The following is a 14,969-nucleotide window of genomic DNA, read 5'->3' as shown; positions in this document are numbered from 1 at the left end:
GAGTGTGTTTAGTTTGCTGGTTGAAAACCCCTCTGGTCTTCAGCACTCAAAATCAAAGGGCACCTCAACAATTGGGGTCCGGGTGTGAAGCCATGAACAATGTGAATTGATGAATTTGAAATGCAAAGTGAGTCATTATATGGAGAAAGTGTTGGTGAATTGTCTTGTGAACGTGAATGGGCGGATTTTATCCAGCCCAACACTGAAATCTCCACAGGAATGGAAATAAGCAGAATAAAGGGCATTGGAATAAAACATTGTTGTCCTGCTAGTCACTTCCTCAAATTCCTTTGTTGCATTTTCAGAAGATATGCATACAAAGTCTAATTATCTTGGTCCAATCTAGTTATCTTACTTTGGATTTTTCTCTGAACACAAGTAGGTGTCATTCACTGTAATTTTACATATATTTTATCTTACGATCTCAGCAACATGTTACATTACATCCGTTGCAAATTCCACACTGTGTGTTTCGGGTTTTGGACATTGCAAGAACCATATAGACTTATTTGCCATTACACCAATGAATGAATGATTACATGATAACTATGCAAACCTTGTACCACGTATTGCACAATGGGTAGAATACACCGCTTACAATGCACAACACGTGGCTGGAGATAAAGAAGAAAAGTAAGTAGGTTCATCACTGGGGCTTAAGTTTATATTTGGAGCAATGATGAGATGTCAGTATCGTCTGGCTTTATGGCTTAGGCATCCATCGTATGTGATCAGTGAATATTCAATAGCAGTGCTGCTCATGCCCAGCGTTTTTCCGGTCTTTGAGTGTCAGTGTTGTCTTTAGGCAGTATGTAAGGTATTTATCAAAATGTTCTCTTTCTCTTCCCTGTCCTAGTGAGGCTATGCTTAGTGGAACTGACATATAACTGACTGACACAGAGCAGGCCGAAGTCCACCAGTGACGAAACCGACAAGAGCATTACACACATCACTCTTTGACCTTTAATCGAGAGAGTGGGCACATTAATGCCCACTTACTTACACAATATAGGGCTGTGATGCACATCACTGCAAATCTGGGCTTTTCTTTAAACATTGCAACATGGCTATTTGGCAGGGTATTGAATGAGTGGTTGTGTGTGTCTGTGTGGTTTGTCTCTATATGAATATTTTCCTCTGCTTGCACATTGATAGGTGCATTTTAATTTAATTTAATTTAATTTAATTTAATTTAAGACATACCCAGACATATAGTTCGGTTTGGATCAAATTCACGGCCACTTCTTGTCCTTTAGTTAAGCACTTTTATCGACAATCCTCATTTTCAACGGTGTGTTTACATAGTCCCACTAAACTCAATGACACATGAATTCAGCACGGTCTATCTATATTCATGCAGAATTATTTTTATTTGTATCATAAAAAAATAACAAACCACTTAAAAACATTTTCTGGTTTTCAATTATTTATTTCAATATGTTAACAAACACTTGATTTCATTTAAATTTGCTATTATTATTGTGTTGTGCCTTCCATGGAGTCAGGCTGGGGGCCTAATCCTGCTCACAGTAGACCTGATAAGATACAGGGCCACCACATGGCTGATAAAGACCAATTAGCATTATTAGTGAGGAGGGAAAGAAGTGGAGAGCTACGGGGGTCTGAAGGGCTACGGGGGTCCTCTCTCGCACAGACCCCCAGACCCCCAGTCACCTCCTAGCACACACGCACACGCACACACACACACGCACGCGCACACACACACGCACACACCCACGCTCAGACACACACACACACACACACACACACACACACACACACACACACACACACACACACACACACACACACACACACACACACACACAAACACACACGCACAAAGACTGATGCACTCACTCATACACAGTCACATTAACACAGTCAAAGTCACACACACACACACACACACACACACACACACACACACACACACACACACACACACACACACACACACACACACACACACACACACACACACACACACAAACACATAGACACACACAATAGACACAATCTTTTCTCCCCATCACACATTTATGCTTCCCCTTCCTGCCTTTCTAAAGAGATAGAATAACAACAAATAGCCATTATAACTTAAAAGAATGTTTTATCTGCATTGTCACTCTAATGTCTTTATAGCTTTATGCATCCATGCTCCTCTGAGGCAGTCTGTTGTCTCTCCTGACTTTGATCCAAGTTCCTCTCGCAGAGCCTGTGGTGACGGCTCGGCTGCGGGCCGTTTCAACCCCAGCAAATGGGAGCCATGAAGCCCGGGAACACTGGCAGAGTTTTACAGAGTGTTTCAATCCTCACACGACCAGGGGGAAAATCACCCTGTTTATTATCTTGCAAAGTGTATTTTACAACAAAAGGTGTGAGTCAGCGTGCTTTCTGCATGTGTGTCGGCCAGGCTGTCTCATGTAAAGTCTGTGAAGACCCACAGACAGTGGAAGTGTTTGGACACTGTTGAGTCACAGTTCAATCGGCGGGTCAGTGTTGGACTTTGACTGCTTCTTCTACTTTCTGTCCCGTGTCATCTTTTGAACATAATTTCCTAAGCATTGAATTTTGAAAGTGACCCAATGCAGCTAAAGTCTTGTGTGCACATGCGTGCCTCTGTTGCTTTTTCTTTTTTTTTCGACTCCCTTTGTGCTGACTGCCACCAAATGACTGCTCTGTTCTCAGCAGGCGACCGTTGAACCCTCCAACTCAGTGCCGCCCCCCCCCCCCCCCCCTGTCTCTTCATCACCCCCCCCCTCCTTTCCAACGTCCCCTCCTCCTCCTCCGCCTCCGAACCCCTGCTGAGGGTAACGGCCAACATGGGAGGTGGGGGGTGAAGGGGTTGAGATCTACCTCCACGGAGACACACAGTCCTCCCACCACTACCCCCGCCCCCACCCCCGACCAGACAGTATAAAGAGTTTACTCACGCTCCAGTCATTCAGTCTCCTGAGGACCCACTCCACCAGGTAAGAGCTCCCAGCTCACTTTACAAATCTCAGAGTTGGGGAGAAATTCAGAGTTTGGCTGAGAAGGCAGGACATAGAAGTAGTTTATTCTTGTTTTTTTTTAGCATGGGTTTTTCCTCAGATAGTTGCTTCAATGTCCTTTTCTGACGTTGTTTTAGTAGTACTGAGAATGAGCATATCAAATAGTTTATATTTTTTTGAGACACTTTTAAATGAAAATTTACTTTAGTCACATTTTCATATCATTTATTCACACTGACGTGTGTGTGTGAGATTTAAAATTGAGATTATGGAGTAGAGCTGATCTGATGCATGCCACATAACTTTCTGTACCCAGACATAATCTGCCCAGAGATTAGAGACTTTTTAATGGGCTCAGGGATTTCTAGTGCTGAATATATCGGGAACAGTTCTGGGATGAAAGTCATTGTAATTTGCCATTCTGTTGTATTTTAAATTTTCCGTTCTTCTATCTTCATAGCTTTCTTGGATGACTCAAAACGGTCAATAGCTACATAGGATTGTTTGCAGGATTTCTTGCAATTTAAATATTTTTTTGTATGTATTCTTTTTCTCAATACATTAAGGTTTTATTCCCTACAGTAATAACATGTGAAATAACCTCTTCTCTTTTTTTTGCTCCACAGACCAACACCATGAAATTCGCCGCTCTTGCTCTTGCCCTTCTGCTGGCTGTCGGTAAGTTCTGCAGCAACCGAATTCCTTTACTAATTACATGCCCCCAAAAATATTTATCAAGCACAATACCCTAGTTTATGTCGTCTTTGTCTATTATCCTGCATTCTTCCAACACGAAAAATATTTTTAGATAAAATAAAAAACGTTTTCCTCTCTCAAACTTGAACACCAACTGTACTCCTTCCTAATCTCTGCCCTCCTCTTCCAGGCTCCCATGCCGCTGCCATGCAATCCGATGCACCCAGCCAGCTGGCCCACATCCGGTCGGCTGTCGGTATGTACCTGGATCAGGTGAAGGACAGTGCCGCTCGCTCCCTGGACCATCTCGATGGTACAGAGTATGAGTCATACAAGTAAGGCCACGCAACCCCACCTTTTCTCCGCTCCACACCCTAAGCGCCCTGCTTTGGTCCCTTCAGGCACTGACCCCTCCCCTTCCTCCCCTCTCCCCCAGGGCCCAGCTGGCTACCAGCCTGGACAGCCTGCAGGCTAGCATCAAGACCGCCCAGGCCGGCGCCGAGCCCTACACCGACGCCGCCGTCGCCCAGGTCATGGAAGCCACCACCGAAGTCCGTGCCTCCATCATGGCAGACATCGAGTCCCTGCGCACCGACCTGGCCCCCAAGCGTGAAGCACTGAAGAAGGTTGTGGACGCCCACATCGAGGAGTACCGCATCCTGCTGGAGCCCGTCCTCGTCGACATATCTGCGTACCACAAGTCCCAGATGGACGCCCTCAAGCTCAAGCTGGACCCCGTGATGGACGAGCTGACCGCCAAGGTGTCCAAGAACGTGGAGGAGACCAAGACCGCCCTCATGCCTGTCGTGGAGTCCGTGCGCAGCAAGCTGACCGAGCGCCTGGAGGGCCTCAAGACCATGGCCTCCCCCTACGTGGAGGAGTACAAAGAGCAGCTGACCAAGGCCTTCACCGACGCACAGGCCGCCGCCGGCACCCTGGACATCGAGGGCATCAAGAAGCAGGTGTCCCCCCATGTGGAGAGCCTGAAGGCCAAGGCAGACCCCCTGATCGAGGACGTCAAGGCCAAGCTCGCCCTGCTCTACGAGGCCATCACCGCCGCCATGACCAAGAGCTAGACACGCTCCACAACCACCTGCTTCCTGCCGACTAATCTCTCCTTCTTTGTCCCCCTATGCATCATTCCTTCATTTTCTCCCCCCTACCCCCTTCTTCTCTCAGACCCCCACACATACACACACACACACACACACACACACACACACACACACACACGCACACCGCTACTTCTTTGTGTGAAGCCAAATTGATGCACTTTCTCTGCAACAGAATGGTGGGACTCAATAGCTTTCGACCTCACACACACTCACACACACACACACACACACACACACACACACACACACACACACACACACACACACACACACACACACACACACACACACACACACACACACACACACACACACCTCACTTCATGCATGCATGCGGAAACTCATGCAAGCAAAGACATACACGGACACGTACATATTCAACACGCATGTGCTTTATGTGCTATGAACAACTTATTATGTGTTGTGTTGGACTTGTATGTGGATACTCACCAGTGCATAAATCTCTTGTGTATTGCTGCTTAGTATGAAGAAAACTGTACATCAAATACAGCTCAATAAAGATATGAATATTTCATACTAATTCATGCTCTGAATTTTCATTCATATATCCTTTGACATCAAGGATCCTTCCAGAGAGGAAAATATCATAGGGCAATATTCAATATTTGGACATGATTTCTAATGAGGTACGACTACAAGTGCTAATATGTAAATCATCCATCCAAAATATTTTCAATGTAACATTTTAGAGTTTAAAACACACATCATGCCTGGAACATAACCATATTTTCAGAGTAAGAGTCTACAGATGGCTGTACTGGTCCTCTCACCCCTATGGTGACCCCTTCAGGTCATTCAGTGCAGAGAGCCTTTTGTGGAGCTCTGATTGATCACAAGCTCCAATCGAAAAAGAACACAGAAACTTTCAGGCAACCCGCTCTATTCATAAAAGCTTGTTTCAGCTTGTTTTATGAATTTGCTTGTGCTCCTGTTAGCTGTGAGTAATGAGTTGATAAGGAGAGAGAGAGAGAGAGAGAGAGAGAGAGAGAGAGAGAGAGAGAGAGAGAGAGAGAGAGAGATTGAGATGGAGATGGAGGAGGGAGATATTGACGTGCTGCAGTTTGGATATGTTTCTTTATTAGGGATCGGTCCTCTAACCCCCAGGCTCCAGTCCCAGCTTTCAACACCGGCCCATCAGTCCACCACATGGGGTTGGAAACACACACATGCACACAAACACACTCACGCACGCACGCACTGTGGCACGACGGAATGTACACTGGAACACACACACACATATACAAATTCAAACCTATGCACAACGATCGTGTTATCTAAAATAAATCCACTTTGTACTTTGATTACAGGGAAGATAAAACATGTTATGGTGTAAGGTGCACCCCTAACATTTTTTGGGGAATATCCGTTGCAACTTCTTGAAGGCAGGGAGTACTTGTCTCCCCGTCACTCATGAGGTAATAACTCCAATTAGTGTAGTGTTGAAATTGTGAATCCAGGCACAAATGCTCTTTAAATAATAGAGGCTGTTTCTGGCCATCTGTCCACACCCAATAACTAGCCAAAATGATAAAACATTTTCGATGGTTGCAAGCAGGGGAGTTCATGTTTGTTTCCAGCAAAGTATCAGTGCGTGTTTTGTGCACGCCTGTGTGTGTGCATGCATGCATGTGTGTGTGCGTGACTGTGTGTGTGTGCCTGCGTATGTATGTATGTGTGTGTGGTTGTATCTGCCGTGCGATTGAGATGGTTGCATGTCACCGGTCCTAAGAGAATGGTAATGGATGGGCCGCGTGTGGAGGCCCCGGGCGAAATGGTCAGGAAGTATAAAAACCTTGACGTTAACACAGCGAATACAACCACTACCAGCCCTGGACCACAGAGGACACAGCGAGCACCTTCAATTACACACCCAACGTTGAGTCTAGAAGCGGTTAGGAGCTACACCACAAAACATTGGAGAATATCTCTCAGACAACTCCAATGGTTCCGGGTTGTTCCATGGATTTAGTGTGATATCAACAAACTCAATCCTTGTTTCAGCGGTTGTTAAATTCTTAATTTAATTGGAACACAACTTTGAGTTCAGTTGAAATTTTAACCAAGGGGAGAAAAAATAAGAAAACGATCAATCCAATCATCCACATTCAAATAATGAATTAATCAAGTCAACTTCTGGATCGAAGGATACAGGGGAAGAGGGCAAACACAAGAGATGCACAGTAAGTAAATCCACTGGATTATTGTAATCAGTTTTGTTTTTAGCTTTTCAATTCTAGAGGAATGTACTGTTATGGATGTTGGTAGTGTCAGCCCTTCAATGCTGGGGAGGTCTGTTAGTGTTGTGGTTTTTGGTATGAGGATGAAGACATGAACAATGCAGGCATTACAGTGAGGAAATAGTTAATAAAGCACATCACGCAATTAGGGTTATGTACGCACCTCTTCTACTACTCTGCTCTCTGTTCTTCTCTTCGCTCCTGTCTTCTGCTTTATTCTTCTTCTCCTCCCGCACTTCACCCAAGTCCACTCCTCGCCTCTTCCACCTACTCATCTCCTCTCCTCCCCGCTCATCCCCTCAATTTTCCTCTCATCTGCTCTCCTCTCTCCTCCCCTCTCATTCTTCTCCTCTCCTTTTCTCTCCTTTCCTGTCCTCTCGTCTCCCGTCTCCTCTCCTCTCCACTCCACACCATTTCTCTCCTCTCCTCTCTTCTCCTCTCCTCTCCTCTCCCCCCTTCCAGTCTCCTCTCATATCCTGTCCTCTCCACTCCTGTCTCCTATCCTCTCCTCTCCTCTTGTCTCATCTCCTCTCCTCTTGTCTCATCTCCTCTCCTCTCCTCTCTTGGCAAGCAGGGCACCAGCTGTCCCAGGGCATTGAGCTGTCCCAGTCCTGCTGTGAGGAGCAGGGTTCCCCCGCATGCTCAAAAGCACCCCAGGTCGGCAGGGTCAGAGTTCAGCTGGAAATGCAAGCGCTGTGGCAGCAGTTTGATCAGCTCGGTACGGAGATGATCGTTACCAAGGCTGGGAGGTATGTACGGTAGCCTACAGAGACGAGGAGCACACACACAATCATTATCAACCACCCTCTCTCTTCTTTCCAGCTCTTTGGTTGTATTTGTCTGTTTATAGAAAAATTACATAGCTTGTATTTCTGAATTCAATGAATAGTGGATTTTCTGAAAGATCTGCTAAATGATTACATGTAAAGGCCAAAGTTCTTCATTTCTGGGACACCCTGGCATTCTCAAAACAGTTGTTTGTGTGTGTGTGTGTGTGTGTGTGTGTGTGTGTGTGTGTGTGTGTGTGTGTGTGTGTGTGTGTGTGTGTGTGTGTGTGTGTGTGTGTCCAGGAGGATGTTCCCAACGTTCCAGGTGGGGATCTCAGGGATGGACCCCAGCGCTGAATACGTTCTGCTCATGGACTTCATCCCGGTGGATGACAAGAGATACAGGTGAGGGACAGACCCAGAGCTATAGAGAGAGAGAGTTGCGACACGCTATGATCTCGCCGACAGGGTGGTCACGTGGTTGTCACGTGGTTCATGTAAGCCTCAATAGTTCCAAACACGTCGCGCTTTCAATGTTATTCTATGGGACGACAGCAGAGATTTCAATATTAAATGGTAAATATGAATGAAAAAATCACATACAAGTATTTGTCTGACTGTTATTGCATTATTGCATATTTGTAAATGTCAGTTTTACATTTAGAGCGGTAGGGGGGCAACTGAAAGCTATCTATAAGTACACGTTTTTAAGTTTTGGAGGGAAAGCTTCACGTTCGTGTTAGCATACTGGCCTAACCTTAACTTGTACATTACATCTGTGTTGAAATCAAAGTATTCAAGATGTTCTACCATGATCATTTAAAGATATAAGCCACACAAAGTATCAAATATATTAAAGAATAACAACTGATTACGCTTGGATGAATGAAATTGTATTTTTTTTTATTAAACAATTAGTGTGACAAGAACAAGTAATTGCGATTGTGTGAACAGATTCAACAATGGACACAGCAGGGAACACTATATACTTAGGGCAAACCATTAACATATAACGTTGCAAATATACTATTCTTTATGCCATTACAATACTTAGAATAGCCCTAGGAAATTCAAAATGGGTTTAGGAGGGAGGATCCTCGTTTGGTCATGAACTCTGACCTCTAACCTATTCTCAAAAGTCGGGGCATAAGTGGTTGAGGAACAGTTGTTACCCGCTCTGTGATCTTCAATGGTGTCATGGTTCATTGGTTACAACTAACATGTTATAGATCAATGGTCATACCATGGTTGGCTGTGCAGCATTTGGATGCTCCAATCGGTCCGAGAAGGGTTATTACGGCTTCCCCAAGGACCAAGAGCGCAGGGAGAAATGGATGGCAATGGTCAGCCGTCAAAACTTATTGACAGTCAGCAACAGTCAAAAACGATGTAACGTAATGTTCAGATCACTTGCTAGCATTTCAAAGGGCATAATAATTCTAAGTGTAGAGAATGACTTTCCAATGATATTTGAAGTGCAATGGAAACTGATATTAAAGCCTACCTACAGGTACACTTTGGAAATGACCAATTCAAAGCCACAAAAGTAGATAGGATGTTGAAGTTGAGGCCCGATGCAGGCCCAACAGTTTTCATCCATCGCCCTAAACCGAAGAGGAGGAAACCCCCTTCTGTGAGGGTGCCTCCGGAACCAAGTGCAACGGACCACACATATTGCGCCAAATTAAACTTCGGTATGATCCATGCAGCTAACAATATTCCCCATTTCATGTAATTCAAGGATAGTCTACACTCCTAATGAGATTACATAATTCATATTTGTACATTCAGTTTAAAAAACAACCGGAAGGCAGGGATTCTCTGAGGATTTGCACACAATGTAGATAATCGACACATTTCTACCCAACTAACAATTGCCGGTAGATCCATTTATAAATTGTATTGGTTTCTGATTGTGGCAGATGATTTAATTCACATTACAGAAATGTTTTGCTTTAATTCATTTTCTTACATTGGAGATGACAGTAGTTGCAAATGCAAAGGCAAAATACATATAACAGCAACATTACCTTGTAATTGTTACAGAGATTGAGGGAGAAATTTAGGTGGATTTCAAGAGCGTTGAAAAGGACATCACAGGAGACAGAGAGAGCAATCAAGAGGCCACATTGCCAGGTGATTCAGGGGCAGGTGATCCAGTGGCAGGTGATCCAGTGGCGGGTGATCCAGGGATTTGTGTGCCGAGGGCCAGTCAGTCAGGGGTCAACAGTGAAGGAATAGCTTTTGCCAGGGCCAGCTGCTCCAGGGACCAAACTGCCAGGGACTGATGGGGCGACTGTGGAGGACCTAATAAGGCAACTAGAAAAGGAAAAATTAATGAGAAGGAGAGCAGAGAGGGCTATTGCAAAACAAAAAAGAATCAATTTGGCACTAAGAAAGAGAATCAATTTGGCACTAAGAAAGAGAAACAATTCTGTCAACAAGAAGTTAAAACGAAAAAGCCATACAGGTTGAATTCACCGCCCATCATAATCAGCATTGTTGAATCGGCGGCATCTGTAGGGCTTCATGTGCTGAACATCACCCTTTCCAGGATATAATTAAACAAACACTGTTATTTCTACTAGCTATCGCATCATAAAACCCGTCCTTAAATCAACCTAAATTATCCTAGTAATCCAACATAAATAACTAACTAAATAAAAGTTAGATTCACTAGTACTGAACTTTGTAATTGTTGGTGTAGATACCATTACATGGTGCAGTCGAGCTAACAAACTAGCAGGCAATCGGTCGTCTACCAAGATAAAAATATATATAATTACGCTGTGCATACACAAATAAATATCAATATATGCATCATAAAGGTCCTGATACAATATAGACAGTTGACAATTCAAAAGAGGTAGCTATTTAATCAATTTACCCCTGGAGATACCTTCACAGATGGTGAAGTTGAGCTAACAAACTAGCAAGCAATCGGTCGTCTACCAAGATGAATATATATATAATTACGCTGTGCATTTACAAATAAAGATCAGTATATGCATCATAAAGGGCCTCTGATACAATATAGACAGTTGACAATTCAAAAGAGGTAGCTATTTAATCAATTTACCCCTGGAGATACCTTCACAGATGGTGAAGTTGAGCTAACAAACTAGCAAGCAATCGGTCGTCTACCAAGATGAATATATATATAATTACGCTGTGCATTTACAAATAAAGATCAGTATATGCATCATAAAGGGCCTCTGATACAATATAGACAGTTGACAATTCAAAAGAGGTAGCTATTTAATCAATTTACCTCAGAAGTTACTCGGCGGCCAGCAATGGAAATGAACGGTCTCCTACGCCGTAAAATGGTTGTTTGGAACTATTCGAGGCTCCATACCCCGGAAGTAGGTGCTACAACGGAGTCCAATGGAAGTGTCGCAACTCTCTCTCTCTATAGCTCTGGACAGACCCAGGGCCGTTGTGCACGGTGTCTCTAGGACAGTGTTGTTGTTTACATGACGTCTGTGTGTGTGATGGTGGCGGTGTGTTGTCAATAACAACACTGTCCTAGAGATACAGGGGAGGGACAGACCCAGGGCCGGAGTGCAGTGTGTCTCAAGGCAGCGTTGTTGTTAACATGACGTGTCTGTGTGATGCTGGCGGTGGCGTGTTGTTAGGTACGCATTCCGCAGCTCCTCCTGGCTGGTGGCCGGCCGAGCCGACATCTCGGCTCCAGGAAGGATGCACTTCCACCCAGACTCCCCGGGGAGGGGGGCCCAGTGGATGAAGCAGACCGTGTCCTTTGATGCCCTGAAGCTCACCAACAACTTGTTGGACGACAACGGCCATGTCAGAAAACATTTTATTGTGTTTTGTCTCTATGTGTCTGGTGTCTATAATAATAATACTAATAAATTACATTTATATAGCGCGTAATATGGTACTCTAAGACGCTTTGGTCTATGTGTTTTGTGTCTGAGTGTTTTGTGCCTATGTGCTTTGCTACGTGCCCATGGTTTTACGTTTGACTTCGAAAAACCAAAAGGGGGTGCAGCCCATTCACACACTGGTGTTGTATAATGATGCACCTATCATGTGGCGTGCGGGGATGACCTGTGATGCTCGTTCATGGTCTTCCCCTCCAGATGATTCTCAACTCCATGCATCGCTACCAGCCCCGGTTCCACGTCATCTACGTGGATCCAGCTCCCAACAGCCACTTGCATGCCCAAAGGAACTTCTGCTCTTTCTCCTTCCCTGAGACCCAATTCATCGCTGTCACCGCCTACCAGAACCACAGGGTAGGGAAAAAACAGAGCCTATAAACCAAATGCAATTAGCTTCAACTCCTGTTCGTTTGCACCTGTTTGTGTGGAGGATACTTTTAGTAGTTTAATTCCTGTTCTTTGAGGAAAAAAAGCATTATTTATTATTTTATACAGCATGATAGGCACAGCATGTGCCCAACATGTGCCCTGTCATCCTACATTAGTGGTTCTTGACATGTCTCCTTTACACCCTCTTCCCATCCCTTCCCCCTCTCTTGCTCCCAGATCACCCAATTAAAGATTGCCAGCAACCCCTTCGCCAAAGGCTTTCGAACAACAGATGCCGAGGACTGGTGAGGGACACAGGGATTTTACCTTTGGTGGATCTGACTGCCAGTATGATTACATTCAGACATATCACCAATCACCCGATACAGGAATCAGTATCTTTCACTGCCAACTCAAACCCACAGGCCCACAGGTTATCCCTTCGACTCTTATCAGCTTGAAAACAAGTGATAAGACCAGGCTCTCAAACTGAACTCAACTTTAGACCTTTGTTTACTTGCTGAGTGTACTGCTTGATTTGATCTAAGTCTGCAATTTTTCCCCTGAGAATTATTTGGGCTTTGAAGAGCACAGACCACAGACAGCAGTTTGCACTCAATATGTCTGTGTGCGTGTGTGCATCTGTGCGTGTGTGTGTGTGTATTTGTGTGTCTGTGTTTGGAGGGGATGTGTACTTGCATGTGTGTGTGTGTGTGTGTGTGTGTGTGTGTGTGTGTATTTGCACGTGTGTGTATTTGCACGTGTGTGTACTACATGTGTGTGTGCGTGCGTAAGTGTGCTTGCATGTGTACGTGTGTGTATGTGTGTGTCTGTGTGTTTGTGTGTGTGTGTGGGGGGGGCGTGTGTCTGTGTGTGGGTGTGTGTGTGTGTGGCTTCTCCTCTTTGAACAGGGGGGGCGGGGCCAGGTCCATGGTTGCATGGCACCAAGCAGAGGGCAGAGCTGAGGCCCAATCAGAAGCGGCGGCGGAGCCCACAGGCTGGGGGTCCCAGACCTCTGCAGGTGAGTGCAGCTGCTTTACTGACTCTCATAATCCACAACAATTCAACCAATCTGGTGCTCGTGGAATGCCAAAAAAATAAAGGGTTGGCACAGATCTTGAGGATTGTTTGCTGAAACATCTTCTTCACATACCCCCCACTCTCAAGCTGGCTGCCATCACTCCCATCCTGAAAAAACCTGGTGCTGACCCAACTGACCTTAACCATTACCGGCCCATCTCCAATCTCCCTTTCATCTCCAAAACACTTGAAAGGGTGGTTGCCGCACAACTACAGTCCCACCTTGACACAAACAATCTCCACGAACCGTTCCAATCTGGCTTCCGTCCAAAACACAGCACTGAAACAGCCCTAGTCAAAATCACCAACGACCTCCTCCTCGCAGCCGACTCTGGATTACTCACCATTCTCATCCTCCTCGATCTCAGCGCAGCATTCGACACCATCTCCCACCCTCTGCTCCTGGACCGCCTGGCTGGCATTGGGATCACTGGTGCTGCACTCTCCTGGTTTACATCCTACCTCACCGGCCGTCAACAATTTGTTCAACTAAGCAACCACAAATCTGGGTGTTCAGGTGTCTCACTGGGTGTCCCCCAGGGGTCAGTCTTGGGTCCACTCCTGTTCACCACTTACCTCCTCCCGCTGGGCACACTCCTCCGTCACCATGGGGTCCATTTTCACTGCTACGCTGATGACACACAGGTCTACATCTCCACCAAACCCACCGCTGCCATCCCCCCCACCTCCCTCATCACGTGCCTGGAAGAGATCCGGAGCTGGTTGAGCAGGAACTTCCTGAAACTCAATGGAAACAAGACCGAGGCCCTGCTCATCGGATCCAAATCCACCCTCACTAAATCACAACACACCCCAGCTCCACTCATAATCATCGATGGATTCCCAGTACCCTTCTCCTCCAAAGTCAAGAGCCTCGGCGTCATCCTGGACAACACCCTCTCATTCGCACCCCATATTCACAACATCACCCGGACTGCATTCTTCCACCTCCGCAACATCGCCAGACTCCGCCCATCACTGACCCAATCCAGCACTGAAATTCTAGTTCACTCATTTGTCACATCACGCATAGACTACTGCAACGCCCTCCTCACCGGACTCCCCACCAAACTCATCAACAGACTGCAGATCATTCAGAACTCAGCCACCCGGATCATCACCCGCACCAAATCATCTGACCACATCACCCCTGTCCTCATCCAACTTCACTGGCTCCCAGTACACTACCGCATCCAATACAAAACCCTACTCCTCACCTACAAAGCTCTCCACAACCTAGCCCCCAGTTACCTCTGCGACCTCCTCCAAGAATACACTCCCTCCCGCTCCCTCCGCTCAACCTCTGCTGGACTACTATGTATCCCCACATCACAACTCACTACAATGGGTGCCCGGTCATTCAGCTGTTCAGCACCCAGGCTCTGGAACTCCCTCCCCCCACACATAAAACAGTCAGACACCATTACAACCTTCAAGTCACAACTCAAAACTCACCTGTTCAAACTCGCACACAAAGTCTAACTGATCACTGTTCTGATTGTTTGTTTGTTTTGTTTTGTCTTGTTTTTGTTTTATTTATTTTTTATTTTTTATGTTTATTTTTTATGTTTATTTATTTATTTATTTATTTATTTATTTTCCACAATGTCTTTTATTTATGATGACTATATGCTCTGTAAGGTGACCTTGGGTGTCTTGAAAGGCGCCTCTAAATTAAATGTATTATTATTATTATTTATTACTTTAATAGCGTTTTTCAGTGCTTTGACTGCCATGATCCGTTTCATAAGGGTTTCGTGGTCTGCCATGTGTGCATTCA

General features: G+C 45.4%; 2 protein-coding genes across 3 annotated transcripts; both read left to right on the top strand.

Annotated features, from left to right (window-relative positions):
- Positions 1–2,882: 2,882 nt before the first annotated feature.
- Positions 2,883–5,348, top strand: apoa1b (apolipoprotein A-Ib). 2 transcript variants are annotated; one of them, XM_030380608.1, is made up of 4 exons: positions 2,883–2,975; positions 3,623–3,674; positions 3,883–4,027; positions 4,129–5,348. In XM_030380608.1, exons 2-4 carry the CDS (start codon positions 3,632–3,634, stop codon positions 4,766–4,768), a joined length of 828 nt encoding a protein of 275 aa, XP_030236468.1. In that variant the 5' UTR covers positions 2,883–2,975; positions 3,623–3,631; the 3' UTR covers positions 4,769–5,348. The 2 variants fall into 2 exon arrangements, with proteins under 2 accessions (XP_030236468.1, XP_030236469.1); XM_030380609.1 differs by lacking the exon at positions 2,883–2,975 and adding an exon at positions 3,467–3,533.
- Positions 5,349–7,001: 1,653 nt separating this feature from the next.
- On the top strand, positions 7,002–13,338 carry LOC115561594 (T-box transcription factor TBX1). Its single transcript, XM_030381741.1, has 8 exons — positions 7,002–7,008; positions 7,640–7,814; positions 8,136–8,237; positions 11,471–11,642; positions 11,939–12,094; positions 12,347–12,414; positions 13,021–13,130; positions 13,277–13,338. The coding sequence occupies exons 1-8, from the start codon at positions 7,002–7,004 to the stop codon at positions 13,315–13,317; spliced, it is 831 nt and encodes a 276-aa protein (XP_030237601.1). The 3' UTR covers positions 13,318–13,338.
- Positions 13,339–14,969: the final 1,631 nt, after the last annotated feature.

The sequence above is a fragment of the Gadus morhua genome, chromosome 16, assembly GCF_902167405.1.
Source record: "Gadus morhua chromosome 16, gadMor3.0, whole genome shotgun sequence".
Taxonomy (NCBI): Eukaryota; Metazoa; Chordata; class Actinopteri; order Gadiformes; family Gadidae; genus Gadus; species Gadus morhua.
This window is presented reverse-complemented; position numbering and strand designations above follow the sequence as displayed.

What these genes read in the sequence shown, in the direction of transcription:
- apoa1b (XM_030380608.1), top strand. Translation starts at nt 3,632, where the DNA reads ATGAAATTCGCCGCTCTTGCTCTTGCCCTTCTGCTGGCTGTCG. An exon ending in TGCCCTTCTGCTGGCTGTCG is followed by an intron (nt 3,675 to 3,882) that starts GTAAGTTCTGCA and finishes CTCCTCTTCCAG; the next exon opens with GCTCCCATGCCGCTGCCATG. An exon ending in ACAGAGTATGAGTCATACAA is followed by an intron (nt 4,028 to 4,128) that starts GTAAGGCCACGC and finishes CCTCTCCCCCAG; the next exon opens with GGCCCAGCTGGCTACCAGCC.
- LOC115561594 (XM_030381741.1), top strand. An exon ending in CCGCCTACCAGAACCACAGG is followed by an intron (nt 12,095 to 12,346) that starts GTAGGGAAAAAA and finishes TCTTGCTCCCAG; the next exon opens with ATCACCCAATTAAAGATTGC. An exon ending in ACAACAGATGCCGAGGACTG is followed by an intron (nt 12,415 to 13,020) that starts GTGAGGGACACA and finishes CTCTTTGAACAG; the next exon opens with GGGGGGCGGGGCCAGGTCCA.